At 39.8% G+C, this 26,391-nt stretch overlaps 3 protein-coding genes across 4 annotated transcripts; 1 reads left to right on the plus strand and 2 right to left on the minus strand.

Annotated features, from left to right (window-relative positions):
- Window positions 1–113: 113 nt before the first annotated feature.
- Window positions 114–5,364, minus strand: LOC122994592 (UAP56-interacting factor-like). Of its 2 annotated transcripts, none has more exons than XM_044369346.1 (9): window positions 5,193–5,364; window positions 4,908–5,048; window positions 4,659–4,822; window positions 2,822–2,970; window positions 2,437–2,509; window positions 2,239–2,294; window positions 1,946–2,020; window positions 1,621–1,747; window positions 114–1,452 (listed from the first exon to the last, which is right to left on the minus strand). In XM_044369346.1, exons 1-9 carry the CDS (start codon window positions 5,263–5,265, stop codon window positions 1,354–1,356), a joined length of 957 nt encoding a protein of 318 aa, XP_044225281.1. In that variant the 5' UTR covers window positions 5,266–5,364; the 3' UTR covers window positions 114–1,353. The 2 variants fall into 2 exon arrangements, with proteins under 2 accessions (XP_044225281.1, XP_044225280.1); XM_044369345.1 differs by having other exon boundaries at window positions 114–1,455.
- Window positions 5,365–5,472: 108 nt separating this feature from the next.
- Window positions 5,473–13,676, plus strand: LOC122994591 (CPD photolyase). Its single transcript, XM_044369344.1, has 10 exons — window positions 5,473–5,656; window positions 5,867–6,237; window positions 6,348–6,496; window positions 7,307–7,489; window positions 7,708–7,866; window positions 8,972–9,170; window positions 12,194–12,346; window positions 12,487–12,608; window positions 12,736–12,895; window positions 13,000–13,676. Exons 1-10 carry the CDS (start codon window positions 5,634–5,636, stop codon window positions 13,146–13,148), a joined length of 1,668 nt encoding a protein of 555 aa, XP_044225279.1. The 5' UTR covers window positions 5,473–5,633; the 3' UTR covers window positions 13,149–13,676.
- Window positions 13,677–20,117: 6,441 nt separating this feature from the next.
- nmur1b (neuromedin U receptor 1b) lies at window positions 20,118–25,779 on the minus strand. The gene is made up of 4 exons (XM_044368404.1): window positions 25,661–25,779; window positions 23,650–24,374; window positions 22,876–23,109; window positions 20,118–22,566 (listed from the first exon to the last, which is right to left on the minus strand). Exons 2-4 carry the CDS (start codon window positions 24,335–24,337, stop codon window positions 22,271–22,273), a joined length of 1,218 nt encoding a protein of 405 aa, XP_044224339.1. The 5' UTR covers window positions 24,338–24,374; window positions 25,661–25,779; the 3' UTR covers window positions 20,118–22,270.
- Between the last annotated feature and the right edge of the window lie 612 nt (window positions 25,780–26,391).

Consider the following 26,391-nt stretch of genomic DNA (forward strand, 5'->3'; position numbering starts at 1 on the left):
TGAGTCAACAGAAGGCATTTGATGAAGATTGAATTCTGTTGCTAGTTAATCTAAGAGTGAATTTAGTATTGCCATACCCCCCTTCCTTACTTCATGTTTTTTTTTCTCCAATGTTTTTCCTGAGGGGGCCAGGGGGGGAAAAGCTGTGAAATCATTCAACCTACTTTGTAACCAAAGATGCAAAGCTGTGTAAATTGATTACTTTTAAATGCACACTCATGTTTTTTTTTTTTTTTTGTTACTTCCTCCATCACAAAATATTTTGTTGCTGTTCAGCATGTTCTGCATGATCTGTAATCTTCAAACCACTTTCTTACCTCATTTTTATTCAGCACTCTTATTGTAAGATAGTCTGTGAACAGTGTAAATGGGGGTGAGGGGGGGGGGGGGGAAACGATGTCGAGCAGAGTGTTGGCGGCGGCAGAGAGAAAAATAACCTAGTGTTACTGACACTAGTCACAGAAAATGAAGTGAGCCATGTTTTGTTCATTTAAATGGTGTTTGAATTTCATATGCCAATAGTTTTGTTACATTGCAAATTTTAATGTATTTAAATAAAAGCAATATTCAGATTCCAAAGTGTGTCTGTTTTTTGTCAAATCTAATAGTTGTACGGACATTTGAAACCTTTTACTGTTCACTGGGAAACCACCTGAAAAAGATGAACTTGTGGAAGCTCAGAGTGTTCTTGATAAAGCATCACGTTTCCTCTTTCTCCTGTTCATAAACCCGACAGCTACACCGGGATGCAATTTACAGATTCAAAGAATATGTTTCACAGCTTGATGGTACTGTTTGATGACAAGAGAAGACAGCAGTTTGAAACAAACTAATCTCAAGCTACAGTAAATATACACTTTTTTTTTTTTTTTTTTACAAGAGAAACTCATTTATTTGAATAAACATTACAAAACAATTCTCAAAAATGTCAAAAAAGGTACTCAGGACATACATGCCTCCATAGCAAATACATAGCAATCTTCTCTGAAAAGAAATACTTTCAAGCAGTCTTCAAAATAGTGTCAACAGTTCCATGTCCAAAGGGGATAAAATGACTCTATCCCGGTATTGGACATCCACAACACACACAGCTGAGTACAATGATATGAACAGAGAATGGGAACTGATTTAAAACAAACTCTTCCAGTGACACTTGCACACTTGAGTTCTCACAGTAGAGCAATTGTGCACTCTGTACTCATTTGTCCCACAGTTGCTCTCCCTCCTGTTAGTAAAGTCAATTAGTGGGTCAGCACGTACCATCCATCCATAGAAGGGTGGGGTTCACTGCGCAGGTCTGGGCAGGACAAAAAAAGGGCTTCAGAGTATTATTAGTCACCCTCTTCTTGCCGTCTAACCCACGGTAACGAATCGGCTGCCTTTGCCACTCTGTGCTGTGGCGGTGCGCTGATCTTTTAGGATACGGAATCGCTCATTCAAGGTCATCGATGTCTGCTGTGGATAGAAATAAAAATAAAAAATGCAGGGGAGACGTGTTAGCATATGATGCTCAATCGATCTAAATTTTGAGTTCTGTAATTGCTGGTGAACCTCGTTTATGAACACATGTCCAATGATCTGTGAGCATTCAGCCATACAGAAATCTCTCTCTGCTCTCACCGGTTTCCCAACACTGTTGATGTCAAATTGGAGAGGCACTCCTTTTGGTATTTTCTTCTCCACAGTTTCCACCTTGACAGAAGCAGAGCTGGCAGTCGGGGGATGCAGGGTCCAAGCGGTGGGAGGCCTACGGAGAAGTCACACAAACAGTCATTGTTTTATCTACAAGTTTCTTAAAGGTGGTGTTTTAATGTCATAATCAACATCATATCACCATGATACAGCACTTTATTAATAACAATATGAATAAAAACAGTGATTTCCTAAATGATGTCTTCAACCAGTGTGTAAGGATTCTGCAGGGTTTGTGTTGACTGATACGTACTCCGGCTGGGTCCTGGCTGTGGGGTTGTCAATTGAAACAGTCAAGATTCCATTGTTGGTTGTTGATGTACGCCACCTAGTGGATAAACAGAAAAGGTGTAAGGTATCTCACAGACACCACAGACACTGACCCTGAAATGGCAAACAATGGTCTTCTTGCCCCTCCAAATGATTCATATCCGCAGTGCAGTTTCCTCTCCCTCACACGAGCACGTACAACAGTGAGTGACACAAGGAGTCAAGACACTTTGACAACTAAAGCCAATACAGACTGTGAGGTGTAAGAAAACTCACTGGCGAGTTCTGACTGGAGGAGCACGAGGAATTGGTTTTTGCACCTGGGCTTGTACCTGAGATGTGGAGCAAAGGACAAGACACAAGAATTAACACAGTGAGGCGTTGACAGCGCACACAGGAAATCCTCAACACTTTCAGTTTTAATCTGCAGATAAATGTATCAACTCTCAAGGTCAATGCGTGAACATCTCGTACTTTGAGTCCTCTGCGGAAAAGAAATGTGGCCTGGCGCGCTTCCCTCTGAGTCTGCTGGACAGGCGGCAGCGGTCTGCATGAGCGGAACACAAAAGACTGCATTGAAAAACAGCTGTGTAATCAATGTAGGTCTATCACAGTTCATTGTGTGTAATAGTGTATGCGCAGTGCAGTTAAACCCAAACGTATCACTTTATGTGGTTATGTCTTCACTCCTCTCTACCAGTGTGCAAACAAACTTCTTCAGAATACTTGCAACTTCAAACTAAATGTAAATAAATGCAACATATCCCAACAACACTGTTCTCCATTCTTTCACAGAGAAAAAACACATTGTCACAGTGCACCGTGGGACTGTATACAAGTTGTTGTGAGGTGTACTCACCGCCGTCGCAGCTGAAATGGTCTCCTGACTGCTGGTGCGTTCTGGGTTCTCTGTAAATCGGGCTGCCTGTACGGCCGCCTCTGGACCTCTGGCTTCCTGTACTGGGTTTCAGTGCGTTGAATGAACGGCCTTGTTCTCTGTCTCATTTTCTGAAAAGGGAGGTGCAGTGGATGATCTTTAATATAGATATAGGCAAAGGGGAAATGCTTGAAAAACCAAATGCTACTACATCCTGCTGAGTGAGATAAAGGATCAAAACAAAAAGGTAATTTTAAGTTGTTTGGTTAAAAATAGAAATCCACTTTTTTTAAACTTCAGTTTAACTTTGATAACAACTAAAAGAAAGTAAATACCATAACTGAATATTTAGTAGGTAAATCAGCTAACAATCATGTGCTCACATTCAAGATGGAAAAACAGAAACAAAAAGACTAAGGATGTTGTGGATTCAGCAACAGCTGATCATTCTGCGATGATGGGCAGCAAAATGGACAACTTTCTAGAGCAGTTTGGACAAGACAACAGGAGGAGAGGATATCAAAAGGCGGCTGCTGATGTCTGTTGCCAGGCAACAGTATGTGGAGAAAATTCTGCCTCTGGGTGTGACAGAGGTCAGGCAGATCCAGGTCATCAAAGCAGGAGGAGTACAGTGTGCTTGATTGTAGACAAGACAAGAAAGACTAGCTTTTGTTACCAGTGTAACAAATAATGATACAGATGTTTTTGTTAAGTATTTCAGCTCTGTGCTTTTTGAGTCTTTCTTTGTCATCTAGTGTAGGAATAAGGTCTTGCAGAAGTGGATCAAGCTTCAGTACAATGCCAGCACTGCATAGACAAAGTTTCATTGTAGACTCAATATTCAATGTTTAATCTTTGGTACGGTTTCTTCCCTTTTTTCATTTTACTTTCTCTGTACTTTGGTTGTTTAATGTTTCTTTTTTTAAAGAAACAGGTGAGTTTTATACATTTGTCATTTCACCAGGAGAAAAGGATTTGCTCCACTAGTTTGGAGTTGACATACTATTTTAGGGCTGCACAAGGTACTTGAACATTGCTTTAGAAAGATGTATGTAACGCTGTATCAGTGTTTGCATTTGTCAGTCAGACACAAGAGATACCTTAACCGTTTAAAGTATGCTCCATGTCAGATTTCTCAATATATTTTGCCTGCTTGCTGTACTTACATCTTACACCATCACAGAGACACAGTCAGGGGCGGCCTGTGGCATAGGACACATAGGTGGTCACCTAGGGCGCCAAACAACTGGGATGTTTTACTTTTTTTTTTTTTTTTTTTTTTTTTTAAATATAAGGCAACGCCACCCACATGGCATTTTTGCTACCAAAACCAAAATCATAGCTGCACAAGAACCAATGTGTTTTGAACAGATTTGTCAGAACAAAGCACAGATGGACTGGAAAACGCCTTCCCTGTGTAGATTTTCTGCTGAGGGACAGAGCTAAGTTGTAAAAACTAAGTGCTCACCAATTGCTAACTTTACAATAGTGTTATTTACTATATATGGCAGCGCATTCAGTGCGTGTGAGCATGCATCCTGTGTCTATGTGCCTGTGCAAATTGATTATAAAACGTTAACACTATGTTAGAAAACAAGTGTCTCAATCTAAAATCTCACCTAGGGCACCAACATAGTCAGGACCAGCCCTGGACACAGTCTGGAGGATGGGTATATAGTGATGAATCCTATATTCTGAGCAATCAAGATCTGTGCAGAAGGGCCGGTGCTGCTAGTGGTCTACAATGAAGTTTCAGGCAAATGTCAGAGGATAATATCAGTGCGTGGCTTGCTGTGCACTGCAGTATGTCCTGTAGTACCTGGTTGATTGCTGCTCTGTTGAGTGTGCCGACTCGTTTGAGCAGGGCAGCTGGCCTCCTGGCTGCCAGCCCAGTGATAACCCCCTGACCCCGCCGTCGACCCGGGAGGGGAGGGACCCTTCTGTTTCTTAATTTGGATGCTCCTCCTCGGGACACGCCACCTCCTGTTAAAGATAATATTAGCTACATTACACATGCACAGAGATGAATCGCCAGGAAAAAAAAATAAACAACAGGGTTGGTACAAACCTCTTTGGACTGGTCCACCAGTCCTCGACGAAACTCCCTTCCCCTGGGTTAACAGGCCTTTCTTCTTCACTGGTCGGCGGTTCATGGTGGCCTGTCTTCTTTTTAACTGTTGCTCTTTTTTGTTCAACCGAATGATGTCATCTGTTAAAAGTTATCACACGAGCAATGATAAACGTCTGAATCCTCAAATGATCTAGCTGAGTAACTGTTAAGTTAGCTAACATTAACGATAGCTAACGTTAGTAGCTACTTTATTTCTGTAACGTTTTATGTCGAGGACCTTACCTAGTGACATGTCGACTTTATCGGGAACCGCTGGTTTTCTCCCCCGACCTGCTGTAAAATCACCCCTGTTCATACTTAAAAAAAACCGACAGACGACACCGGGGGCAACAAGAAGCACAACAGCAGTTGGTACCCTGGCTAACTGCTCGTCCCCTCTAAAGCTACGGCAGTCCGAACAAACCTCCTCCTAACGTAAACTGCGCTGCGCATGCTCTGTAAAGACAGTACAGCTGCATTGTGGGAAATGTAGTTCAACCCAACAAAAACACAGTGTTACAAAACCTGAACATCAGCGTGCTCATGTAACTGGTTGTGTAAAGGGGAAAGACGACAGTGTTTCTGTGGCTGGGCTGCTACTTCCTTGGCTTCAAATCTATCTCACATTAGAGTTTTGGCAGTTTAACTTTACATAACTTGGTACTTTTAGTTTTTGCACCCTGTATGTTGCATTGCTTTTGTAGGAGGTAAGTGAAACACCGTTTATATGAATGAAGGGATTCCAGTGTTGTCGTGTTGTTAGCCAGTTTACCTTAACATGAAAACTGCCTGTGTTTCTTGATGTATATTTATTTCTTCACAATTTTGTCTTACATTTGTAGTTTTTTTTTCTGTTTTGCAAACGGCCGCCGAGTTTTATCGAGCTTTTCACAACTCTCACTGTGGTTTACCTGCAGCTCACCTTTTTCGTCTTCACCGAGGCTGTACCTGAGGCTTGTTATCCACAATAGACAGAGGCCCGGCTCAGTTTTCTCCTGCCTTACCAACTCATTCACCAGTGAAAACACCATGGCAGACAAAAAACGCAAGGCAACATCTGCTGTGGCTAAAGAGCCCAGTGCCAAGCAGCAGAAGTTGGCTCCCATGAAGGAGGAGAAGACGCAGAGAGCTGCTGGTTGGCTGCAAGAGCTTGTGAGACAGCAGAGGACAGAGAAGAAGGAGATGAAATTCAACAAGAAGCGTCTGCGTTTTCTATCTGACACCCAGAAGATAAAACAAGGCTCAGAGGGTGTTTTGTACTGGATGTCAAGAGACCACAGAGTACAAGGTAAATACCTATAACAACTATCAATCCTGTAAGAAGAAACCATTTTAACCATTTAACCATTTCCTCCATGTTTGATATGTTTTGTTGTGTGTTTTAACTTTCTGTTACAGATAACTGGGCAATGATCTACGCTCAGCGGCTTGCTTTAAAAGAGGACCTTCCTCTGCATGTCTGTGTCTGCCTGGTTGTCCCAAAATCAGAGCTGTCCACCCTCAGACATTACAGCTTTATGCTGAAAGGTCTGGAAGAAGTTGAAAAGGTACAAACTTCATGATTATTTGAAGCACTGACTCCAGCTATAGATTCAAGTAGTGCAGAAAAGATTTAATTAATCCATGTTAATTTTATTGCCATCATTGTAATATATTTCCAATTATATTGTAATATGTTAACTAAGCAAATAGTAACACCAGACACTCGAGGGATCAACAAAAGGGACTTTAATCATAAAATGAACATTTTCCAGACTTAATCATTATTATACGATGAATTTCATGTTACTCTGGTAAGATTTGTTCTGTCTACTAATCATTAAAGTCTATTATCAAGCAAAAATGCTAAAAACTCTCTAGTTCCAGCTTTTCAAATGACAGGATTTGTTGTTTTTTCTTTGTATTTAATAATTGAAAATGAAATATCCTAGGGTTTTAGACAAATTGTCAGTCAAAGCAAGCAATTTGAAGATGTTACCTTGGTCTCTGGAAAATTGGGACAGGCTTTTTTTCACGAATTTCTTAGGTTTTATAGTCTAAACAATAAATTGATTAATTAAAAAAAATTCAACCAATCAATGGATAATAAAAGTAATTCCAGCACTAGTTAAACAAGTAATAAGATGAGAAAAAACAATCATTAGAACAGTCAGAATAAGGAAGTCATCACGTCTTTCCTTACTGAGTATAAGTGTAGGTGTGTGGATTGGGCCATTTAGATGGCACACAAGTCAAACACACTGCATACATGCCATCCAATGTCCTCAACACTTTCCTCAGTGGTTTGTGATGCATATAGTTGAACCCACATTGAAGTCTTTGAGACTTAGTGCTGTCATTCTGCCCCTGCCAAACAGAAATGTAAACACTTAGGCATCCAGTTCCATCTGCTGCACGGTTCAGGGGGGGAAGTACTGCCTGGCTTTGTGTCTGACCGTGGCCTGGGGGCGGTGGTGACAGACTTCTCCCCTCTCAGGGAGCCACTGCAGTGGTTGGAGGATTTGAAAAAGAAGCTTCCAAAGGACATTCCCCTCATACAGGTAAAAAAAACTCTGAACTTTCTGTCGGATATTTTTGTTTGATTGTCCTCCTGCCTTTCCCTGATCATTTGTTGTCCTCATCATTTTCACAAAGAACTGATTATGAAAAAGGATTCAATTCTCATTTAATGCCTGTTGCTTTCATGTGTGTCCATATGTGCGCTCACTACTGTTTTATTATCTGTCATATGAGTTGAACACCTCTTTTCCATTCATAGGTTGATGCCCACAATATTGTTCCCTGCTGGGTAGCATCTCCTAAACTTGAGTACTCCGCCAGAACGATCCGGGGAAAAATTACCAATCTCTTGCCAGAGTTCCTCACCGATTTTCCCCTGGTAGGGAAACACCCCTACACAGCTACAAGAACCGCCAAAGTAAGTGCTGCAGCAACGGTGAAGGTCACATTCAGACTGCTGTGATTATAAATATGCTTTTGTAAGAAAAAAAATCAGCCAAGACAGCACATTCATGACGTGTCTTTCAATATTTTTTCCTGGAAACATTCACTGCTTTGGAAATGTTTTCTAAGATCAATACATGGAAAAGTAAGCTGTCAGTGGGCTCATTGATGGGGGAGGATTTGGAAGTCAGACTGCTTCAATAAAGCACTTCCTTTCAACCTTCAGGCGCTTTCTCTCCTCTCACATTATTTATTGATGATGAGGGATGGGAGGATTTAAGATTTGGTCTTATACTGGGATAAAAACACAAGAATTTAATCGTGGTCCATTATCAGGATAATCATGAATATCACATGAGTGACTTGAAAAAGTTGTCTAGCTCTCTAACATACAGTACTATTGATTTCCTGAGTTAGTTTGAATTGCCATTTGCCACAAGGGGGAGCTCACATCTTTCCTGTCATTTATCACCATGGCTGAAGGCTCAGAATGTGAAAGCTTGAATATCAGGTTGATAGTAGATTCTTTTTATTGATGGATTTTTTTCTCTCTCTCATTGTGATTACCTTGTGGGTGTTGAGGAGAGTCTGAATCTGGCATTGCTTGTGTTTCACTAAAAAGGATGTTCAGAAAAACAAGACGTGTCCTAAGATGCAATAAAAATATTTGTATCTTAACAGAATGTAAGGTTAAGTGATTCCAGTATGTTTTAGTGCCATGTTAAGAGTTTTAAGCATGATCTGAATAATCATGACATGAAATTTTCACATCATCCCATACTTGTTGACAACTGAATATAAACAGTAGGTTTTTTGTGACTGTCCACTGTTTACATTTCTTTCCCAGCACCAGATATTAAAGCTGCAGGGTGTGTGCTCTCACTGCAGATTTGCACTTGATATGCCGTTCAATGGTTTTAGCCTCCAGATTATGTGAGCTATGTGAAAGGCTTTAGACTTTTTTCACAAATTTTGAATCTCGCATTTCTTTTTTAACACCAGAATGTATATTTGAGCTCATTACTGTCAGCTGTGACCCCTGCTGAGTTTTTCTCTTCTCTCCCATCTTCACCTTACAGCCAGTAGACTGGGCAGAAACCCTGGCCTCCCTGCAGGTGGACAGAACAGTAGGAGAGCCGGAGTGGGCTAAGCCAGGCACCAAGGCGGGGATTGCCATGTTGGAGTCCTTCATTGATGTACGGCTCAAAATGTTCGGCACCCAACGCAACGACCCAAACGCTGCCGCCCTCAGCCAGCTCTCCCCCTGGATCCGCTTTGGTCAGTACTACCATGAAAAAAAAATAGTGCATGTGAATTTCACATATATCATTGGGGAAAAAATGTGGTTTTGTAAAAATCTGCAGCAACTCTGTATTAGCACTTATAAATGTGTTATTTATATTATCATTACCTCTTTCTCACATTAACATCCACTTTCTTCTGCACTTGTGATCTAATCAACTATACTCTTGCAACTGAGCTTGAGGATGGCAGACTTGATAAAAAGCAGCATGCTTTGTTAAATAAGCTGCTTTCCATTGGTTCTGTTCAGACTGAGTTCAGAGTGTTACTGCTGCTGGTTTAGATTCAAGGTGTCCCACAATGATCAGTATTAGGCCCCCTGCTGTTTACCTCTTTTTTGTTTTGTTTTTTTCTCCAACTGATGTGATGTTAATTTTTATGCTGATGATACCATTTACAATCAGGTCTACTAAAAACCAGGCTTTGTCCAGGTTACAGTCTGCTTTTGAGGACCTTCAAACCTTCTTTATTAATTTAAATACTGTTTTAAATTTTTAAAAAGACCATATTGAGGCATTTAACAACAGTTTTGATGTTCCTACTCCATCATACTCATGATTCTGCACTGTATCTATTTGATTTCCATTACAATACATCAGAATTTGGTTGGATAATTGATTTTAAAGGGGCAATCTCGAATATCTCCAAAGATTTCCATTTAAATAAATGTCTGTTAAGTCACAATCTTTCGCCAGATGAGGTAACACAATGGTGATTAATCATAAGGCCCACTGATGAAAGCTCTTGCATTCCCAGTATTATGATTATTATTAAACAGTTGTCAGTGGCAACTTTCCCGCCATGCATTCCAATCACAAGTGACGCATTTTGTGATGTGTTTTCCATCATCCAGTCGTTGATCTGCCAGAGAGGGTAGGTGGAGCCAACGCACCAGACTTGCTCTTCAATACGATTGTCTGTAAAGCGACGTATTGTTTTTTTTTCTGGTCTCTGCTAGTGTGACATCAATCAGCAACGCTGATTGGAAAGCTGCACTTAGGTCAAGCAGCAACAGAACTGAACATTCGCCAACCTTGGCACGCGTTAAAATATCGTTTGAAAGCCTAAGCAGTTTCAGTACTGTGCCCCACACGAAAACCAGACTGGTACTTATCAAAGATTTCATTGCTGTCCAGGACATGTATAAATAGTAATAATAACAAACTACTTCCAAGACCTTGGAAATAAAAGGAAGTTTTGAAATAGGTCTGTAGTTACCAAGAGGCAGCGGGTTGAGGCTTGGCTTTTTTAAGAGTGGCTGAATAATTGCATGCTCATAATAATCGGGCACACAGCCAAAGCTAAGGGAACTATTTACAATAGAGAGGAAATATGGTCTTAAGGAACTCAAAACATTTTTACAAAAAGGATGGAACAATGTCAAGAGAGCTAGAGGAGGGGTGTGGAGAGACAATGGCTGTGAGATCTTGCAATGATATTGGGCTAAACTGGCTCAATAAAGAAACACGGGCCAGACAGTCTATTCCAGGGGAACAAGAAGGCAATATTTTAGACCTTATATCAGTGACCTTGTCCACAAAAAATGATAAAAACATTTCACAGTCATTATTTGAAAAGAGCGATACAGGGGAAGGGGCAGGGTAAACCAATCTATCAATAGTGCTAATCAAAGCTCTGGGATTTTTTTTTTTTATGGCAATCAATCAAATAAGAAAAAAAAGCAGTTCTAACCTCTTTTTTTGTCGTTCATTTTCTTATTAAAAGACAAAAGTAGTTCCTTCATGTAAATAAAATGACAACGAATGGATTTGTTTTTAAGTGGAGCAACACATCTAGAGTCGACAAACAGATGTTATTAAAGGAGCAGACTATGTCATTAGTCTGGGCAGGGAAAGCAATATCCTTATTAAGGTCTGCAAAGACAGAGGCAAATTTGTCTGCAAAGTGGCTGCTGAGAGTGCGAGAACGGGTCATGCGTTTTTATGGATTGAGTGTCAGCGTTGAAGAAAGTATCAAAAAATAATACATTTGTGGTCAGATACGAAAAAGCCCTATAAGCTGAAATCATAGTTTCTGCATCTGTGAGGGTCCGCTAGGGTCTGTGTGACATAAATTTCGTCATCACAGGGTGTGTGCATAGGCTCCATGTGGACATCTGTTGCGTCCGTGCTGTCACTCTGCTATCTCCCTGTAGATGCCAATCTGCTGCACATGTGTGGAACGCATCCTCCAAGCGGACCCCAGAAAGTAGTATAAACAGAACAACTATCTGTCTGTGGTGTCCGCAGCTGTCCGTGTATGCGTCCACTCGGGAGTATTAATGAAGCTTAAGATTCAGACCTAAAGTAAAAACCAAATCAAGAGTGTGACTATGATTGTGGCTTGGCCCTGATACATGTCGCATTAAATTTAACAACTGAGTGGTGCTTAAATTTAATAACCACTGAAGATAAAAACTCTGCAAATTCAAGTAGAAAGCCTTCATTTGGGCCAGGTGGGCAGTAAATCAACACACAGTAAAAAGGATTAGTTGGTCCCATCCTGAGCATATACACTTCAAAAGTGTTGAACTCTACTATGTCCATGTAGCAGCAGCTAGGCCTCCTCCGCGACCGGACATCCTGGGCGCACTGACAAAGTCTATGGGACCCAGTTCAGTCAAGGCCATGTTGTCACCACATTTCATCCAGTTCTCAGTAATAAACCAAAAATCCACATCATGAGAAACAAAAGTTTTATCACACGCCGACCTTGCATAGATTAACGCCATCTTATTCGGAGTGGATTGCAATGAAGGTTTATGATTGTAGGTAATCTGGATCAGTACCAGTCACCACATAAAGTACCAGTCAAAAGTTTGGACACACCTTGTCTTCTGAGGTCTCTCTTGTAAAAGACATCTTGAGTTCCTGATTAGGTAAAACTTCCTCCATCTTCGTCATTGTGGACCCTTTTATCTTTGCCTCCTCATTCTGTCCATCTTCTGTCATCTGCCTCCTTTCTCATCCTTTTCATCCATCTCTCCTCCATCCCATCAGGACACCTGTCAGCCCAGCGTGTGGCACTGCAAGTTCAGCGAAGTGGGAAGAACGCAGGTCAGTCTGTCCCCTCCTTCATCGAAGAGCTGGTGGTTCGCAGGGAGCTGACAGACAACTTCTGCTTCTACAACAAGAAATACGACAGCGTGGAGGGTCGGTTCAGATCTCATGAAATTTCATACGGTTCACTCCGTTGTGATGAGTGTCCCATTTGTGACATTGTTCAGTTGAATCATCTGCTCACAATATGTTTCAGAGTATGTCTCAACTCTTTTTTTTTATGTTGTATTCAGGTGCTTATGAGTGGGCACAGAAGACCTTGAAAGATCACGCCAAAGACAAGAGGCCATATCTCTATACACGAGAACAGCTGGAGAAAGCAAAGACACATGACAAGCTGTGGAACGGAGCTCAGGTGCAGCATTTAGTCTAAAACACAGCCAACAGATCTCACAGTGCCCTTTTTATTCAAAGTGTTTCAATTATCTGAGGGATTAAAACACATTTTTTTCTTACCGCTGTTTATTGCATCACTTCATTAGTATCAGATGGTCAGTGAGGGGAAGATGCACGGTTTCCTGAGGATGTACTGGGCCAAAAAGATTCTGGAGTGGACTTCTTCACCAGAGGAGGCGCTCTCAATTGCCCTGTACCTCAACGATCGCTACGAGTTGGATGGCCAGGACCCCAACGGCTTTGTCGGTAAGGCACAGATGACCTCATACATGTAAGGGTGGCTACTTGTTTACTGAATTCCTCGTCTCTCTAATCCATGCCCTCTCCGCTGTGTTTACCCTTCTTCTTAGGTTGCATGTGGTCTATTTGTGGCATCCATGACCAGGGCTGGGCAGAGAGACCCGTTTTCGGAAAGATCCGATACATGAACTACAAAGGCTGCCTCAGGAAGTTTGACGTAGCTCGGTTTGAGAGAAAGTACTGTCCCAAAAACCTTTGAAGTATGAAATGTTTTCAAGGACAAGAGTAAAATGCCTGACAGCCTACATCTCCTACACCTTTTACCTCAGGGAGCATTTTTACAGCCTTTTAGCTGCTGATGTTCTTCTTTTTCTTTGTTCTTCGCTGTTTGTCTTGTCAAAAAACTTTCAGTATAAATTTTTATGGGCTGTTGCTTTTACTGAATATTCAGACATGTTTATGCTTATCAAGACTGTAAGCTGGTATTTTACTGTAAAGTGAGCTCATCATTTAGATGATTATCTGTGGTGCCTACTTGGCGAGGATGAGAAAGGCCTTTTTACTTTATTACTTTTTTATTAGTACTGCTTTTTACTTTTTATATTTAATTTTCTACACATTATGCCTTGTTTATGGATATAGTGGCTCAACAAAACATGCTTTTCTTTTAGGAGATTTGACTTTTTCTGTATACTTTCTGTAAGTCACAATTTTTTTTTATTTGTTTGCAGTTCTCTCATTATCATCTGTCTGTAAGACCTGCAATACATCATATGTTACATTAAAAGTGTGTGAGTGTTCTTTACTTAAAAGATTATATGCACCCACAATCATTAAGACTCGATTATCTTTAAATTGAATTTAGATTTAAGTATAGCCACACTTTTATGTATTGTTGTCTACAAGCTACTGTGATAGATCAGTGTGTTTCAAAATAATGTTATCAGTTCAGCACAGTGATGCGATTGTTTCTTAAACACATATTCATGATTTTTTTTTTCTTTTTTTAAACCAAGAATGGATGACAGAAAATAATTTGGATTTAAGAAACTCTTTATTCCATGTACGTATTCTCTAATCCAAAAAGGGAAACAAAAAGAAGACAAATATGTGCAGTATTATATGGTCACATTAGCAGAGACTGAGTTGCATCACCATTGCAAATGTGGTTGTAGTGAACACTGACATAATGCATCGAAACAAAAACCACCTCCGCCCAACCTAATTAACTGCACCCTCAACAGTAGATGAAAACAATCCCTTCAGGAAACAACACACTTAAAACCATTTCGCAAATTACAATATGAATCTCTCTCTATGCTATGGGCCTTTTTGTAATGTTAGTTCATTTCAGAAGAAAGAGATCCATGTCTCCCAAGATTGTTTTTTTGTACTAATTAGCTGAAACTAGTCTCTGGTATGGTTATAGGGAATAAGAATATTACAGTGTGATATACTTTAATTTACTGCTTTCGAGCTCCTCAGGACTTAGTTCTGAGTTTCATACTGGTCAATGTACCTCCACATACTGTTGAAGATGAACATGAGATCAGAACGACATAAATCACACAACGATTAGAGGAAAAGATTGAGTTGTATTAAGGGCTGAGTTTTCACATACTAATTACCTTCCTAGAGGAAATTAGATTTTGTCGCTTAAACTCAAGAAGCAAAATGTACAGTAAAAACAAGTTATCACTACTTTTGGTATATATGAATCTTATTCGATGTGTTCCCCTAACCAGTCCATTAATAGAGTTGTTGTTAAAATGGTGACCAGTGTGGATATATGAGCTGCCGAAGATGTCCATATATAGATGCTGTAGTGCAACTGTAAACATGCACCATGTTTTATGTACTGACTTCTTTATCTAGTGCTGAAACAATAGACCCACTGGAATATCCATGTTTGACTTTAACACTGAACATTTCACAAACATAGGTACATCAAGGATTATGCTGGTAATCTTCAAGTTATTTTTGGTGGGTGGACTACACTGGCTCTTCTGCTTTATGAAAAAGTTCATGGCTGAGTGACAGAAAACTACTGGAAGTCACTTCCTGTGTGAAGATCAGTCATAGTATTTTTTCACTGAGGTTTGAAGTTACTGCCATAATTATTGTGGCAGATCTTTGGTTTCTGGAAGGAAAATATGCAGCTGAGTCTTTTAGGGCTTCACAAAAGGTTTTAGAATTAATGAAGATTACACATCTGAAATTAGATCATTTGTGTAATTCTACCAATCACATCTCTTGTGCTTGTGCTGCTTCTCACATATAAACTGACTATAAACTCTGTCTTTGAACTTTTTAAATGCTCACATCTCTTCAGTAGTCCTGTTGCTAGGTGACTGTCAAGAGTCATGCTAGTAGCCCTGTGAGGCTGTACTTAGGCACAGGAGTGCTTTTAGCTAAATGCTCACAATGAGAATGTTAATATGCTGATGTTTACCTGTTAAAATTTTTCTTTGGGTTTTTTTTTTTTTTTGGCCAGGCCTGTGCTTTATTTCCAATGAATTATTAAAACTACATCACCATAGGGATTTTACAAAATTACACAGAGCATTTCTGCATGCTACCATAAGCTAATTAGCTCTAAAAACAAAGTACAACTGAGGGGAATGTCATTAGCTTTGCAGGTAGTTGGGACCACCAGAGTAGTTCTAATTTATCTTGAAGGGGACATGAATGTGTGCACCAATTTCATGGTAATCCATTTCACAGTTATCAAGACATTTTATATATATAGGAAATATAGAAAAAGTCAGGGGGTCACCAAAGTCATTTGGTTAATGAATGTACGTACAAAGTTTAATGGGAATCATCCTATAGTTGTTGAGATATTTTATCAAGTGTTGGACCAACAGCCCTAGAGCTGCTAGTGTGGCTGAAAACAAGAAGATGAGATATGTGAACTGTGACTTTCTCCTGCTCTCCTGGGGACTTTCTCCCACTTGACTTTGCAGGTGTATGAGTCATTTCAGCGCAAGAGCATCATAGACGTAGGAAGAATGCAATCACAGCAGAACTCCTGAGTCCTAGGATTTATTTGTCTTTTGTGAAATAGCTTGTGTAAAATTGAGTGCAGAGCTAATCTCACCCACTAAGACTGGTGTAACAAGGACAAAATGAAAACAGGGAAGCGGTGCCAGAGTTTAATCAATGTGCTGTTGATATCCCTTTTCCCTTTTATCAACCAATATTTACAGTTCCTCAATTACTTTTTGCTCACACTGACATTTGCTGTAATGTTAGATGCATTTTTCTGCAAGTAAGTGAGATTTGCACCAGCTACCCAGCTGAATAATGATGTGGAACAACCTTGACACCCCAGTACTGGTCGGTACAAGCAATTTACAGGAGGGAGGGAGAGGAAACTCCTTCAAATAGGATTTCTTACATTATCATGACCAGGTTTCTTTAAAGGGAAATTCATTCATCATAGCTCTACATTTTTCCTGGAATCAGAGGTCACATATTTGTATTCTGGCATTTTTCCACAATTATTTTCTAGCCATTCATTCTCTACACCTGGTTCCTGTGTTCAGGGTCACTGGAGGAGGAGGAGGTGGTAGCATGCACTAGCTGAGAGGCCAATGATACACCCTATGTTGAGTTTTTTAATCAACCTTACCTGCATGTCTTTGGACTGTGACAAGAAAACCACATACAGAGAGAACATGGAAAGCATACAAAAATAACACTGTAGGTTTATATTGGGTGAGGCAACAGTGCTAAACAGTGATTCACTGTGCAAACATTTTAGGCACTTTAGATGTTTAGATTCGTATCCGTCACGCAATACCATCAGGGAGGCCTTTGATCAGTCCCAAATGTATTCCACAGCATGTCAACAACCCCAAACATACAGCCACAGTTATAAAGAACTATCTTCATCAACAAGAAGAAAAAAGAGTCCTGTAATGGACTTTTAGTGCCTAAAACTTTTGCACAGTATTGTATATATATATATATATACAATATATATCATTTTCTCATTTTAATAGTTTCACAAGTGGTGAAATGAGGACTTATACTACATTTAAAACAGAGGTTTGTGTGAAGTTAATTTAGTGCTTTAGGACCGATGCTACTGCTGCTGCACTGCTGCTATCGCTTCTCTTCCAGTGTAGACAGAGTCACTCAAAACCTGTAAAAACATATACACAATATACAGTATATAGATATTTGGGAGTATATTAACCCTATGGTTTCTTTATTAGTAGATTTAATGTCAAAGAATGAATCAAGCAAAAAATCTGAAGGCTTTTTAGCTGCTCATGTTTAAAGGTTGTGAAGCTAAGAAGTTGCAGAAATGTAGAAGAAGAAGCGTTTTGCAATTACAGGAACCCAAATATAAGAGCTGTTAATCTTGTAAGTGCATCTAAATTGAGCCAAAAGTAGCATTAATTGTGTTTTTTTGTTTTGGTTTTATTTCAGCCTCCAGGGGGCAAGCTGTGACCACAACACTGACATATTACCATCTTATAAAGTTGCCTAGTTACACTATTGAACGCTCATTTTGCTGTTTGTCTGCTGGACACTGAGCAAAATAGACCTTCATTTGGAATCATGTTTCTGTCCACCTGGTGAATGTAAGTCCAATGTTCACTCTCCTTTTAGCTCCGTTTTTGTCTCCACCAACTTCTAAGAAAAATATCTGACTCTTCCACCATTCACTAGCTAACCATTAACAGTTTGTTCGCCATTTGGTGCTAAGCAGGTAACATAGAGTAGCTTTAGCAGAATACTGCCAGAAACAAGGTAGATGAGAGTGGGTGACAGCTAATTTGTGGGCTGTAAAAGACGCTAACAAGCTCTATAAAGTCAAGGGGAGCTGCCTATATACAGCAGCCGCTTTTACATTACACATTACAATAATTGATCTGTTGTTAATATAAAAATATTGATTAGTGCAGCTTTAAGTTCAGTTTATGCAGTGCTACCTGTGGCTGTTGGTACTGAATTTAACACCACCAACGCCTGTAAAGCTATAGGTCACAGCCCAGTCCCTGTTGTTTCTCTCTGCTTAAGACATCAGGACACCTCACATCATCCTCATATTTCTTTGTCACTTTTACATTACTTCCTCTCCTAGCACTCACTTCGTGTCAAATTATTGTCTCGCTGTCATAAGAATATTGTAGGAGTGCTGTAGCTCTTAGGTTTCCATCCCTTATCATCCGCTGCTTTAATAGACATTACATATGGGTTTACGGTTGCATTCACTGTGGCAATTAAGTTTCTAAATTAAAAATTGTAACCCACTACTTGTCATTATGTTATGAGTCAAAACATGTCAGGATGATGCATGTAAATTACTAACACAAATTTCTCTGAAGGTTGGATTTGAACAACAAAAGCACTGATGTGAAGCCAAAAACTTTGCGATTTGTCTCTCCTTAAACTCCTACAGAGCATCACATTGACTTTTTAATGTTTCCAATTGTGGGATTTTATGGTTCTTCCACATGCAGACATTTCCAAATCTTTGCTAATTTCTGTGGGAGAAAGTCAAATGAAACACATCATATTTCTCATTTGTCTTGATTTGTACTTTAATTTCACAGCGCCCACATTCTGCTTACATAATTCCTTAAAGTTAAATGATATTGTCTGCTTCATATTGTCATATCAAAGTGCCATGGGTGGTAGTAATAACTGGGCTATTGAGCGATACTGTAATGCAGCCTCTTAAATGAATCTATTTGCAGAGCCAGTGGGTAAACAGTGTACATCACTGTTATGATGATGGAAGTTGTGGGTAGATTGCTGTTCATTAGTGCTGGTGTGGCACACTGATAACACTCTGTCATTACAAACTGATTTGTCACTTTCCATCAGTTAGCTCATCTTTGACTTCTGTCTTCCTCCTACTTCATCTACGCATTCATTATTTCATTTTTTCTTTCCAAATTATTGACCTGGTGACATCAGCTTTCCTCTTCCCTCTCTACCCCTCATAATCATATCTATTTGTACAATTTACCATGTCTTCTGCACTGTGGGTCACATAAAGTTGAAATGAGACAGCCTAGTGGAAAGATTCTTATTAATCCTAAATAACTTGTATTGTTCAGGGCAGAACTTGGTGTTTACACAGGAGAAATTTCTGTCCTGGAGCTGGATGATCGGACTCTGAACATAAAAAAACAAGTTCAAAGACTCCTTACAGTAGTTAAACCAGGAATATTCACCAATATCTTCTTTTTTCTTAATTTTTTTCTTAAGAAAGGTCCTAAAAATATCAGATTCATGACATGTTCTTAAACCACAGAATTGTTTGTACATATGCTCTTATAATGATGAATCCCATTGTCCTCGTAATAAGTTGAAAGCATATGCCAAGTGATCCTAATTAGTGGAGGTAAACGCCACACCAATCCACATAAAAGGGCATGAGACCTCAGGGCTGTGTGCACACACGGAAACCACACACAGAAATTGAAAAGAAAAATTGAGAGAAGTCCCAAAGTCTAAAGAGGGTGGAGCACCGGACTCCAAATGTGAAAAAAAACTTCAATAGTTGTGAAGTGGAGGTTCTGCTGCAGGAAGTGAACATCAAACGAGCTGTCATATGCAGCAGCGTCAGAAGTGGATATAAAATAACAGAAAAATATGCATGAGATTACTTTTACTATTACTCATTCAGTAAACGCTGTATCCGGAGAAGGGCACACAGCTGATGAAGCAAAAAAAAAATTTTGATCTCAAATCTGAGGCCAAAAAAGATATTGCCAAAGACAGAAGAGAGATGCTGACCACTGGAGACTTATCTGAGCCGGACCAGCGTGTAGGAGCCGTTATTGGAGAGACATTGCTCTCGGGTGTGCCGTCAGTTGAGCATCTGGACACAGACCTGGGGCCCGTGTCAGTGGTTTCATCTCCTATCGCAGAATCAGAAGGTAAGCTGTTTTTTTTTCAGAATTAATACAATTTGATGGTATATTTGATCTAAAAGCTGTATCTGTAAAACCATCGAACATGTGACACATTTAACATGTAAGCACCAGTGTGTCAAACCTAAAGGCGGGTGATTATTTGTGTGATAAGTGTTCTCCTCTTCAACATGTGTGAAAGTGTTACCTAAGTGCTTAGTTTTAAAATTTAAACATTTGTTTTTGCAACATAGACCAAACATTGCATAACTGAAACCTCCTATAAAAATAAAAACCCACTACAATGGTTTGATTTTTATGATTTATTTACATATGGATTCCTGATGAGGCAACAAATCTCTGAGGCTGAACCCAGCATCTCTCAGCCAGTACCTTCCTGCAACAGTACCTCCATGTGTGTCTCCTGTTCAACTGTCCCATGTCTGATCTCAGATGTGATCCTGGACAACCAGGAGAGAAAGGCCCAAACACCTTCACAGATAGTCTCTACACTGACCACACACTCTGAGACACTTGAAGAAATTAATAGAAATAATAATATAATAATACATATAAAGACATGCACTGAAACTTAATTTCTTAAGTGATGTGTTTCTTTCTTGAGATTAATTGTAAGCTATAAGTAATCACACTGCAAAATTGATTTTAGAAAAAAAAAGCAATTAATTGCTGTCGCACTTGGACAGCAAGTCTGTTGTCCCTGGAGTGAGTGAGGACACACATCCTCTTGTTGTTTATTTGTTTTAAAAGACCATAATGCTTTGTAAAATAATAAAAAATAATTATTACAAATATTTTCAATGATAAAAATATTATTGTAATTTAAATCCCACAATGTTATACAGCTGTAGAATTGAAGAAAACGCAATAACCAATTATTTTGCACATGAACATGTCAACACTCAAATGTGTGTAAGTGTGCTCTTGAGTGTGTGATTTGTTCTTAATTAAGAACGAATCCCAAATAAGAGAACATTGGTGAATGTCAGAATCTTCGTGAAAACTGCATAAGTGGATTTTGAGAAGAACTTCCTTCTCCATGAACGATTGGTGAATGAAGCTCAATAACTCTGCCGGCACATCTTACCAGCAGCACTGATGTTCAAAAGCACGTCATGGAATCATATGGCTGTTTCGAGGGTACACATTGAGAAAAACATACATGCTTTCATTAAATAGTCGAGAGCGCTGCCACAGATCCTGTGCATGAATACAAGAGTTGATAAATATTCACATGTCCTATATACAGGTGCTGCCTTTAAGAGAATCTGTCAACACATTTATAAGCTCCATTAAAAGCTTTTACGTACTTTCTAAAATTATGATGGATATTTTCTTCACTATGTTTAAAACAGTATGTTTGTACATTGTATGACTAATTACACAGTACACTTATCAAATATGCCACAGTATGTGGCAACTGGCTTATGAAATCATTTTACCCCAAGTATTTTCAGAATAGAATTTGAATACTTGTAAGGCACATGACTATTCAGCTTTGTCACAGCAGGCTATAAATACCACAAACAAACCATCCAGGTTTATTCCTCTCTTATACCTAATTGACTTTCATTTTCACCTCACATTCATTCCCAGTGTTCAGACAAAAAAAGCACTCTTGCTTACACACCAGAGTTAATATGCATTCATTCTTTGCCGTGAAAGCATGTTAATGTCGGCACTGGGAGCTGTACAGCAGGAAATGGGAAAGGATGGAAATGACTCCTTTCACATTATACAGTATATACAATGAAAACATTCACCTAATACTCAAACAGAAATTATTTACTTTTGAGGAAGCGGATGGGTTACATTACATATTCATCAAAATACGGTTGTATCATTTGTATGATAATTTCATTGTTCATCTAAACACTGTTGCTGTGTATTTCTGCAGCTTGGAGGACCTCCAAACACAGTAGGAGAGTCTAAATATACAGAAAATTTGCAGCATGCAAGAAATCTTTAGGGCAACATCTCGTCACATTCATGTGTAGAGTGATATCTTTCTATGTGGGACTAAGACCTTCCCATTTTCAAGTCTCTAGGCTGCTTTTATATACAAAAGGGTGACTAAAATCTAAGGAAAAACCAACATAATTGCCTCAGTAAGCTGTTGAGGCACTGCAAGCCTCCCAAACCGCTTCAGTGCTTCTTGGCAAAGATTCTCCAAGTCTCTTGAACACTGTTCTTCCAAAATATGTTCCCTTATTTTGCTCCTTTCCTTTCTAACATGTTGGTCCAAAATCTCCCACAGCTGTCTAATTGGGTTGCAATCTGGTGACTTCTTAAGCCATAGCAGGTAATTCACATCATTTTTATGCTGTAGTCATCAAACCATTCAATGAGCCCTTGTGCCCTGTATGGAAAACATCTGCAATCAAGTTTATTCTGATTTTTGCTTTAATTTGTCACTCATCTGTGTTAAATGTACTTCGACTTGCTTTGCCGCAGATTTGCTCAAAGAGGTTTAAGTCCATTTCTAACCACAGGTTGTTCTCTCGCTTAAGGCGCTACGTTGGCTCATCTGTATGCTAGAGCTTGGCTTCCAGGTTTTAGAGTAACAGACGTGACTGAACATTTCTCTGAACCTGGTGGACATGAGGTTGTAGAGGATGGGGTTGATGGCAGAGCTCAAGTAGAAGCAGACTCCGGAGACAATGTGGATATACCCAAAGATCTCGGCGTGCTGTTCGAATGAATTGTCAATGTAGTTCCATATCAGGCGGTCCACGTGGAAGGGAGCCCAGCAAAAGCCAAACACAACCACCAGCACACCTGGATAGGGTAAGGTAGACAAATAGACAACAGGCAAATGTAACCACACATGCACACATCCATGATATTCCTAGAAATGCTGCAAATCATGTCTTCAATCACCAGCGTGTGGCAGACGACAAGACAAAGCTGAGACAGATATGCATGTAAGTTAAAAATAGTAAAATGGAAAATAGGCTGAAAAATAACAAATGCATATGGCCCCAATGGATATTAATATTCATATCTGTACACACATACACACAGTCAATTCAAATTCTGTTTTCTGCTCCATGGTAATTTGGAGAAAACAATTAAAATGGCACCCACACAGCATTTTGGTAATTTGCACGTTGCGTTTGCACATCTTCTGCTTGTGGGACCTAGAGAGACCGTCGGATCCAAAGCTGCACCTGTTGTCCACCATGGTCAATACCTTCTCCCTATGCAGCTGCATGCCAATAAGTAGGTAGAGAATGCTGATTATCAGCATGGGCAGGAAGAAGAAGGCCAGCGTGGAAATCAGGATGATCAGCTTGTACATCCAGGGGGGCTTGACCAAAGCTGAGGATTGAGATGGATTTGTATTTTATTAACAGTAAGAAGATTTGAGTCTGGGCATGATCCCAGGTACACCATGGATGTTATAGATTAAAGTTCAGATGAAACAGCATTTTGAGAGTATCTAGCTTTCGTATCGTGATGTATTTCCGAGTGAAACAGGATAGACGGGGGGACATAACGCTGGGAGGAATTTGATTTGAACATTGAAAAGTGGGCGTGTCATAATAAATCTTAGCTCTGTGCTGCTAAAACTTGAAGATTGATTGATGGGTGGATGTCATGATGTTATTGGTTGAAACTGATTGGTTCAAGCCTATATAAGGACATGTCATATTTTGTTTTACAGGAAGAAAACATGATTGGATTTTGATATAAAAATTGTATTTTTTTGGCATATATTGTTAAATAGGTGCACAATATGACCAGGGATGTGATCTAAAAGGGTTAAAAAGGCATTTTTCATTTCATCTCAACTTTAATATACCAATGCAAAGCCCTTTCTATCTGCAAGTGCAGCAATAATAACAGTTCTATACATACAACACATAGCAGATCGAGGGAACTGTCGTCCAAACTTTGGCGGCAGCACCGAAATCCCATGCAGACTTGTGTTGGGCACAGCACACACCATGGACAGCACCCACAGCATGATGATGACCCTCTTGACATGGGCACGTGTGGTCATGTGTTTGACTTTGAGGGGGTGCACCACCGCCAAGTAACGCTCCACACTGAGTGCTGTGACGTTGAGGATGGAGGCGAAGCACACAGTCTCAAACAGGAAGGTTTTGAAGTAGCAGCCAACCTCCCCGAGCAGGAAAGGGTAGTTCTGCCACATATCGTAGAGCTCTAATGGCATGCCAAACAGCAGAACTAGCAGGTCAGACACCGCCAGGCTTAGCAGGTAGTAGTTGGTGGGCGTCTGCATCACCCTGTAGCGCAAAATGACCGTGCAGGTCAGGGCATTGCCCAGGACGCCCACCATGAAGATGATGAGGTAGGTGACGCAGACTGGAAGGAACACAGGGGACCTTGGAAGCCCCCTTCGTAAGGCCAGGTACTCCTCCTCGCTCATGCACATTTCTTCTACATCCTGCACAGAACTGTTAGCCAATAACCAGGAGATATTCATCCCGCATATCACAGCAGCTTCAGGGCAGCCTGAGCCATTGAAAACTGTGTCCTCAGTTGTGAAAAGAGCTGCATAGGAGCAATTCAGTCCTAGCATCTTGGTGATTGGCAGGAAGGTTGGATGGATTTTAAACCTAATGGGAAGAATAAAGAGACTGTGGATTTTAAAGGGGCACTTCATTGATTTTTACAAATACAGTTCAGTTTACTCATCATGAGGAGTGCTGCTCAGCCTGTGAAAACAATTGTTTAACGTGTGGCTGTTGTGGCTCTGGAGGGAGCTCTCTGAAAAAATTACCCTGATGACATCATCTGGGTTGTTTTTTCATATTCAGCTTACACTCACTGACAGTCTATAACAGAAAACCTACATTAAAAACTGGAGATGTGGAGTTTGAAAGATGTGGTTGTCCCTGCCCCCCAATGTGGTCACCAGGCAATGATGGGCTAACAAAAGACATTAGCCAGTGGCATCATGGGAATTGTAGGATCCAGTGGATTTAGAGCTTGACCCATAGTAAAGACTAAAAGAGAGGAGATTTAAATCCTCATCCTGTGAGTCCCCCAAACCTTTTGGAAGTGGAATACTAAATCAGCCTGGAATACTCCTTTAAGCAGAGAAAGGCACAGATGCATTACACTGTTACCTTGTCGCCCACAAAATTCCTATTTGTCTTATGAAAGTGGAGAATAAGAATGAAAATGAGACTCAGAATGAGAGCCAGTAATAGGGCAGAATGTTTTTTTGTTGCTTGCGGCTACTTATGTTTCCTTAAACACTACATTTGAGGGCTGTTGGACTTGAACAATGATTTCTTGCTACTGACTCTATTAATTGCAATAGTATTCAGATATATAACAATATATTTGGACCCCTACACTTTACATTCTACCAAAAAAGAATCCCCCCCAAAGGCATGTAATACTTAAACAGTGATATACTAATTTCAGTTCACCATTTCATATACAGTATTCACAACGCAGACTCCTGTTACCAGGCAGTTGTAAATTACTGTAGCCCTCACCTACAGAAACTAGCAGTGAAACTATGTTCATTATGTTTATATGTGGAAGCAGCATGCAGACAAAAAGCTGTCTAATCCATTTGATTAATGAATGGTAGATGATGAATCACCACAGCAGCAATAAAATCCTTTCAAATGAGTGTTCTCTTCGGCTTAGACATGTAACTTTCTATATTTTTTGACTATGTTTGGTATACTTGCTTGTCTTCACACTCAGAAAAATGACTTCAAGATTAACAAAGCGGTCAAAGTGTTTGTGGATTAGAAATTTGTGTCCAGCTCAACACAGATTCCAGAAAGAATTTTGTTTAGATTCCCACACTGGATTTGTTTACCTATTTAACATGCAAGTATAATTATTAAGACAAGTTCATGTTAATAACATAAAAAATCACCTGTAATTTGTGGAGTCCTCCAGGTATTTATCCTCTTCTTTTTGACAAGATGAACAACATTTGAAGAAATGTAAGAAGATGCGTGATCATCATATTCCTCTTTATTCTGGCACTTTATCTTGCTGCTTTAGTGCTTCACTGTGTCACAGCTGCCTCGACTTTCCGTATTTGAGTGCTTGTGTTTACCCCACCTCTCTCTCTCTCTCTCTCTTTCTCTCGCTCTCTCTCTCTTCATCACCAGATCATCTTGTTTGCAGGCCTCACCATTAGCTGCCTTCTTCATCTTTCTCGACTCCCATTCAATCAACTTCCTCTCACCGTTTTTTCTCTCTCGCTCTCATTCAGATAAACACACTCTTTTATTATCTTTATATGTGGACCCATAGAGATTCTATACCTTGTCATCCTCCATTCTATTACTTTTCCCATTGAAAGACCACGTATTGCGCCAGTGTGAAAATTAAGGTTGAGATTGCTTTGACCCTGCAACCCTGCGGCCTGAATGTGTATGTGGAGTGTGGGAGTATAGAAAAAAAAATATACAGATTACACAGTACTCTGCAGTATACAGAGTAGTATATATATATATATATATATATATATATGCACACACACACACACACACACACACATACACCCATACATACATACATATTACAGGTGTGCCTGAATACAAATACGCTATTCACCAAAGCACAAATAGTGGGTTTTTTACGAATATTTGTTTCATA

This window comes from Thunnus albacares, chromosome 12, assembly GCF_914725855.1.
Source record: "Thunnus albacares chromosome 12, fThuAlb1.1, whole genome shotgun sequence".
Classification (NCBI taxonomy): domain Eukaryota; kingdom Metazoa; phylum Chordata; class Actinopteri; order Scombriformes; family Scombridae; genus Thunnus; species Thunnus albacares.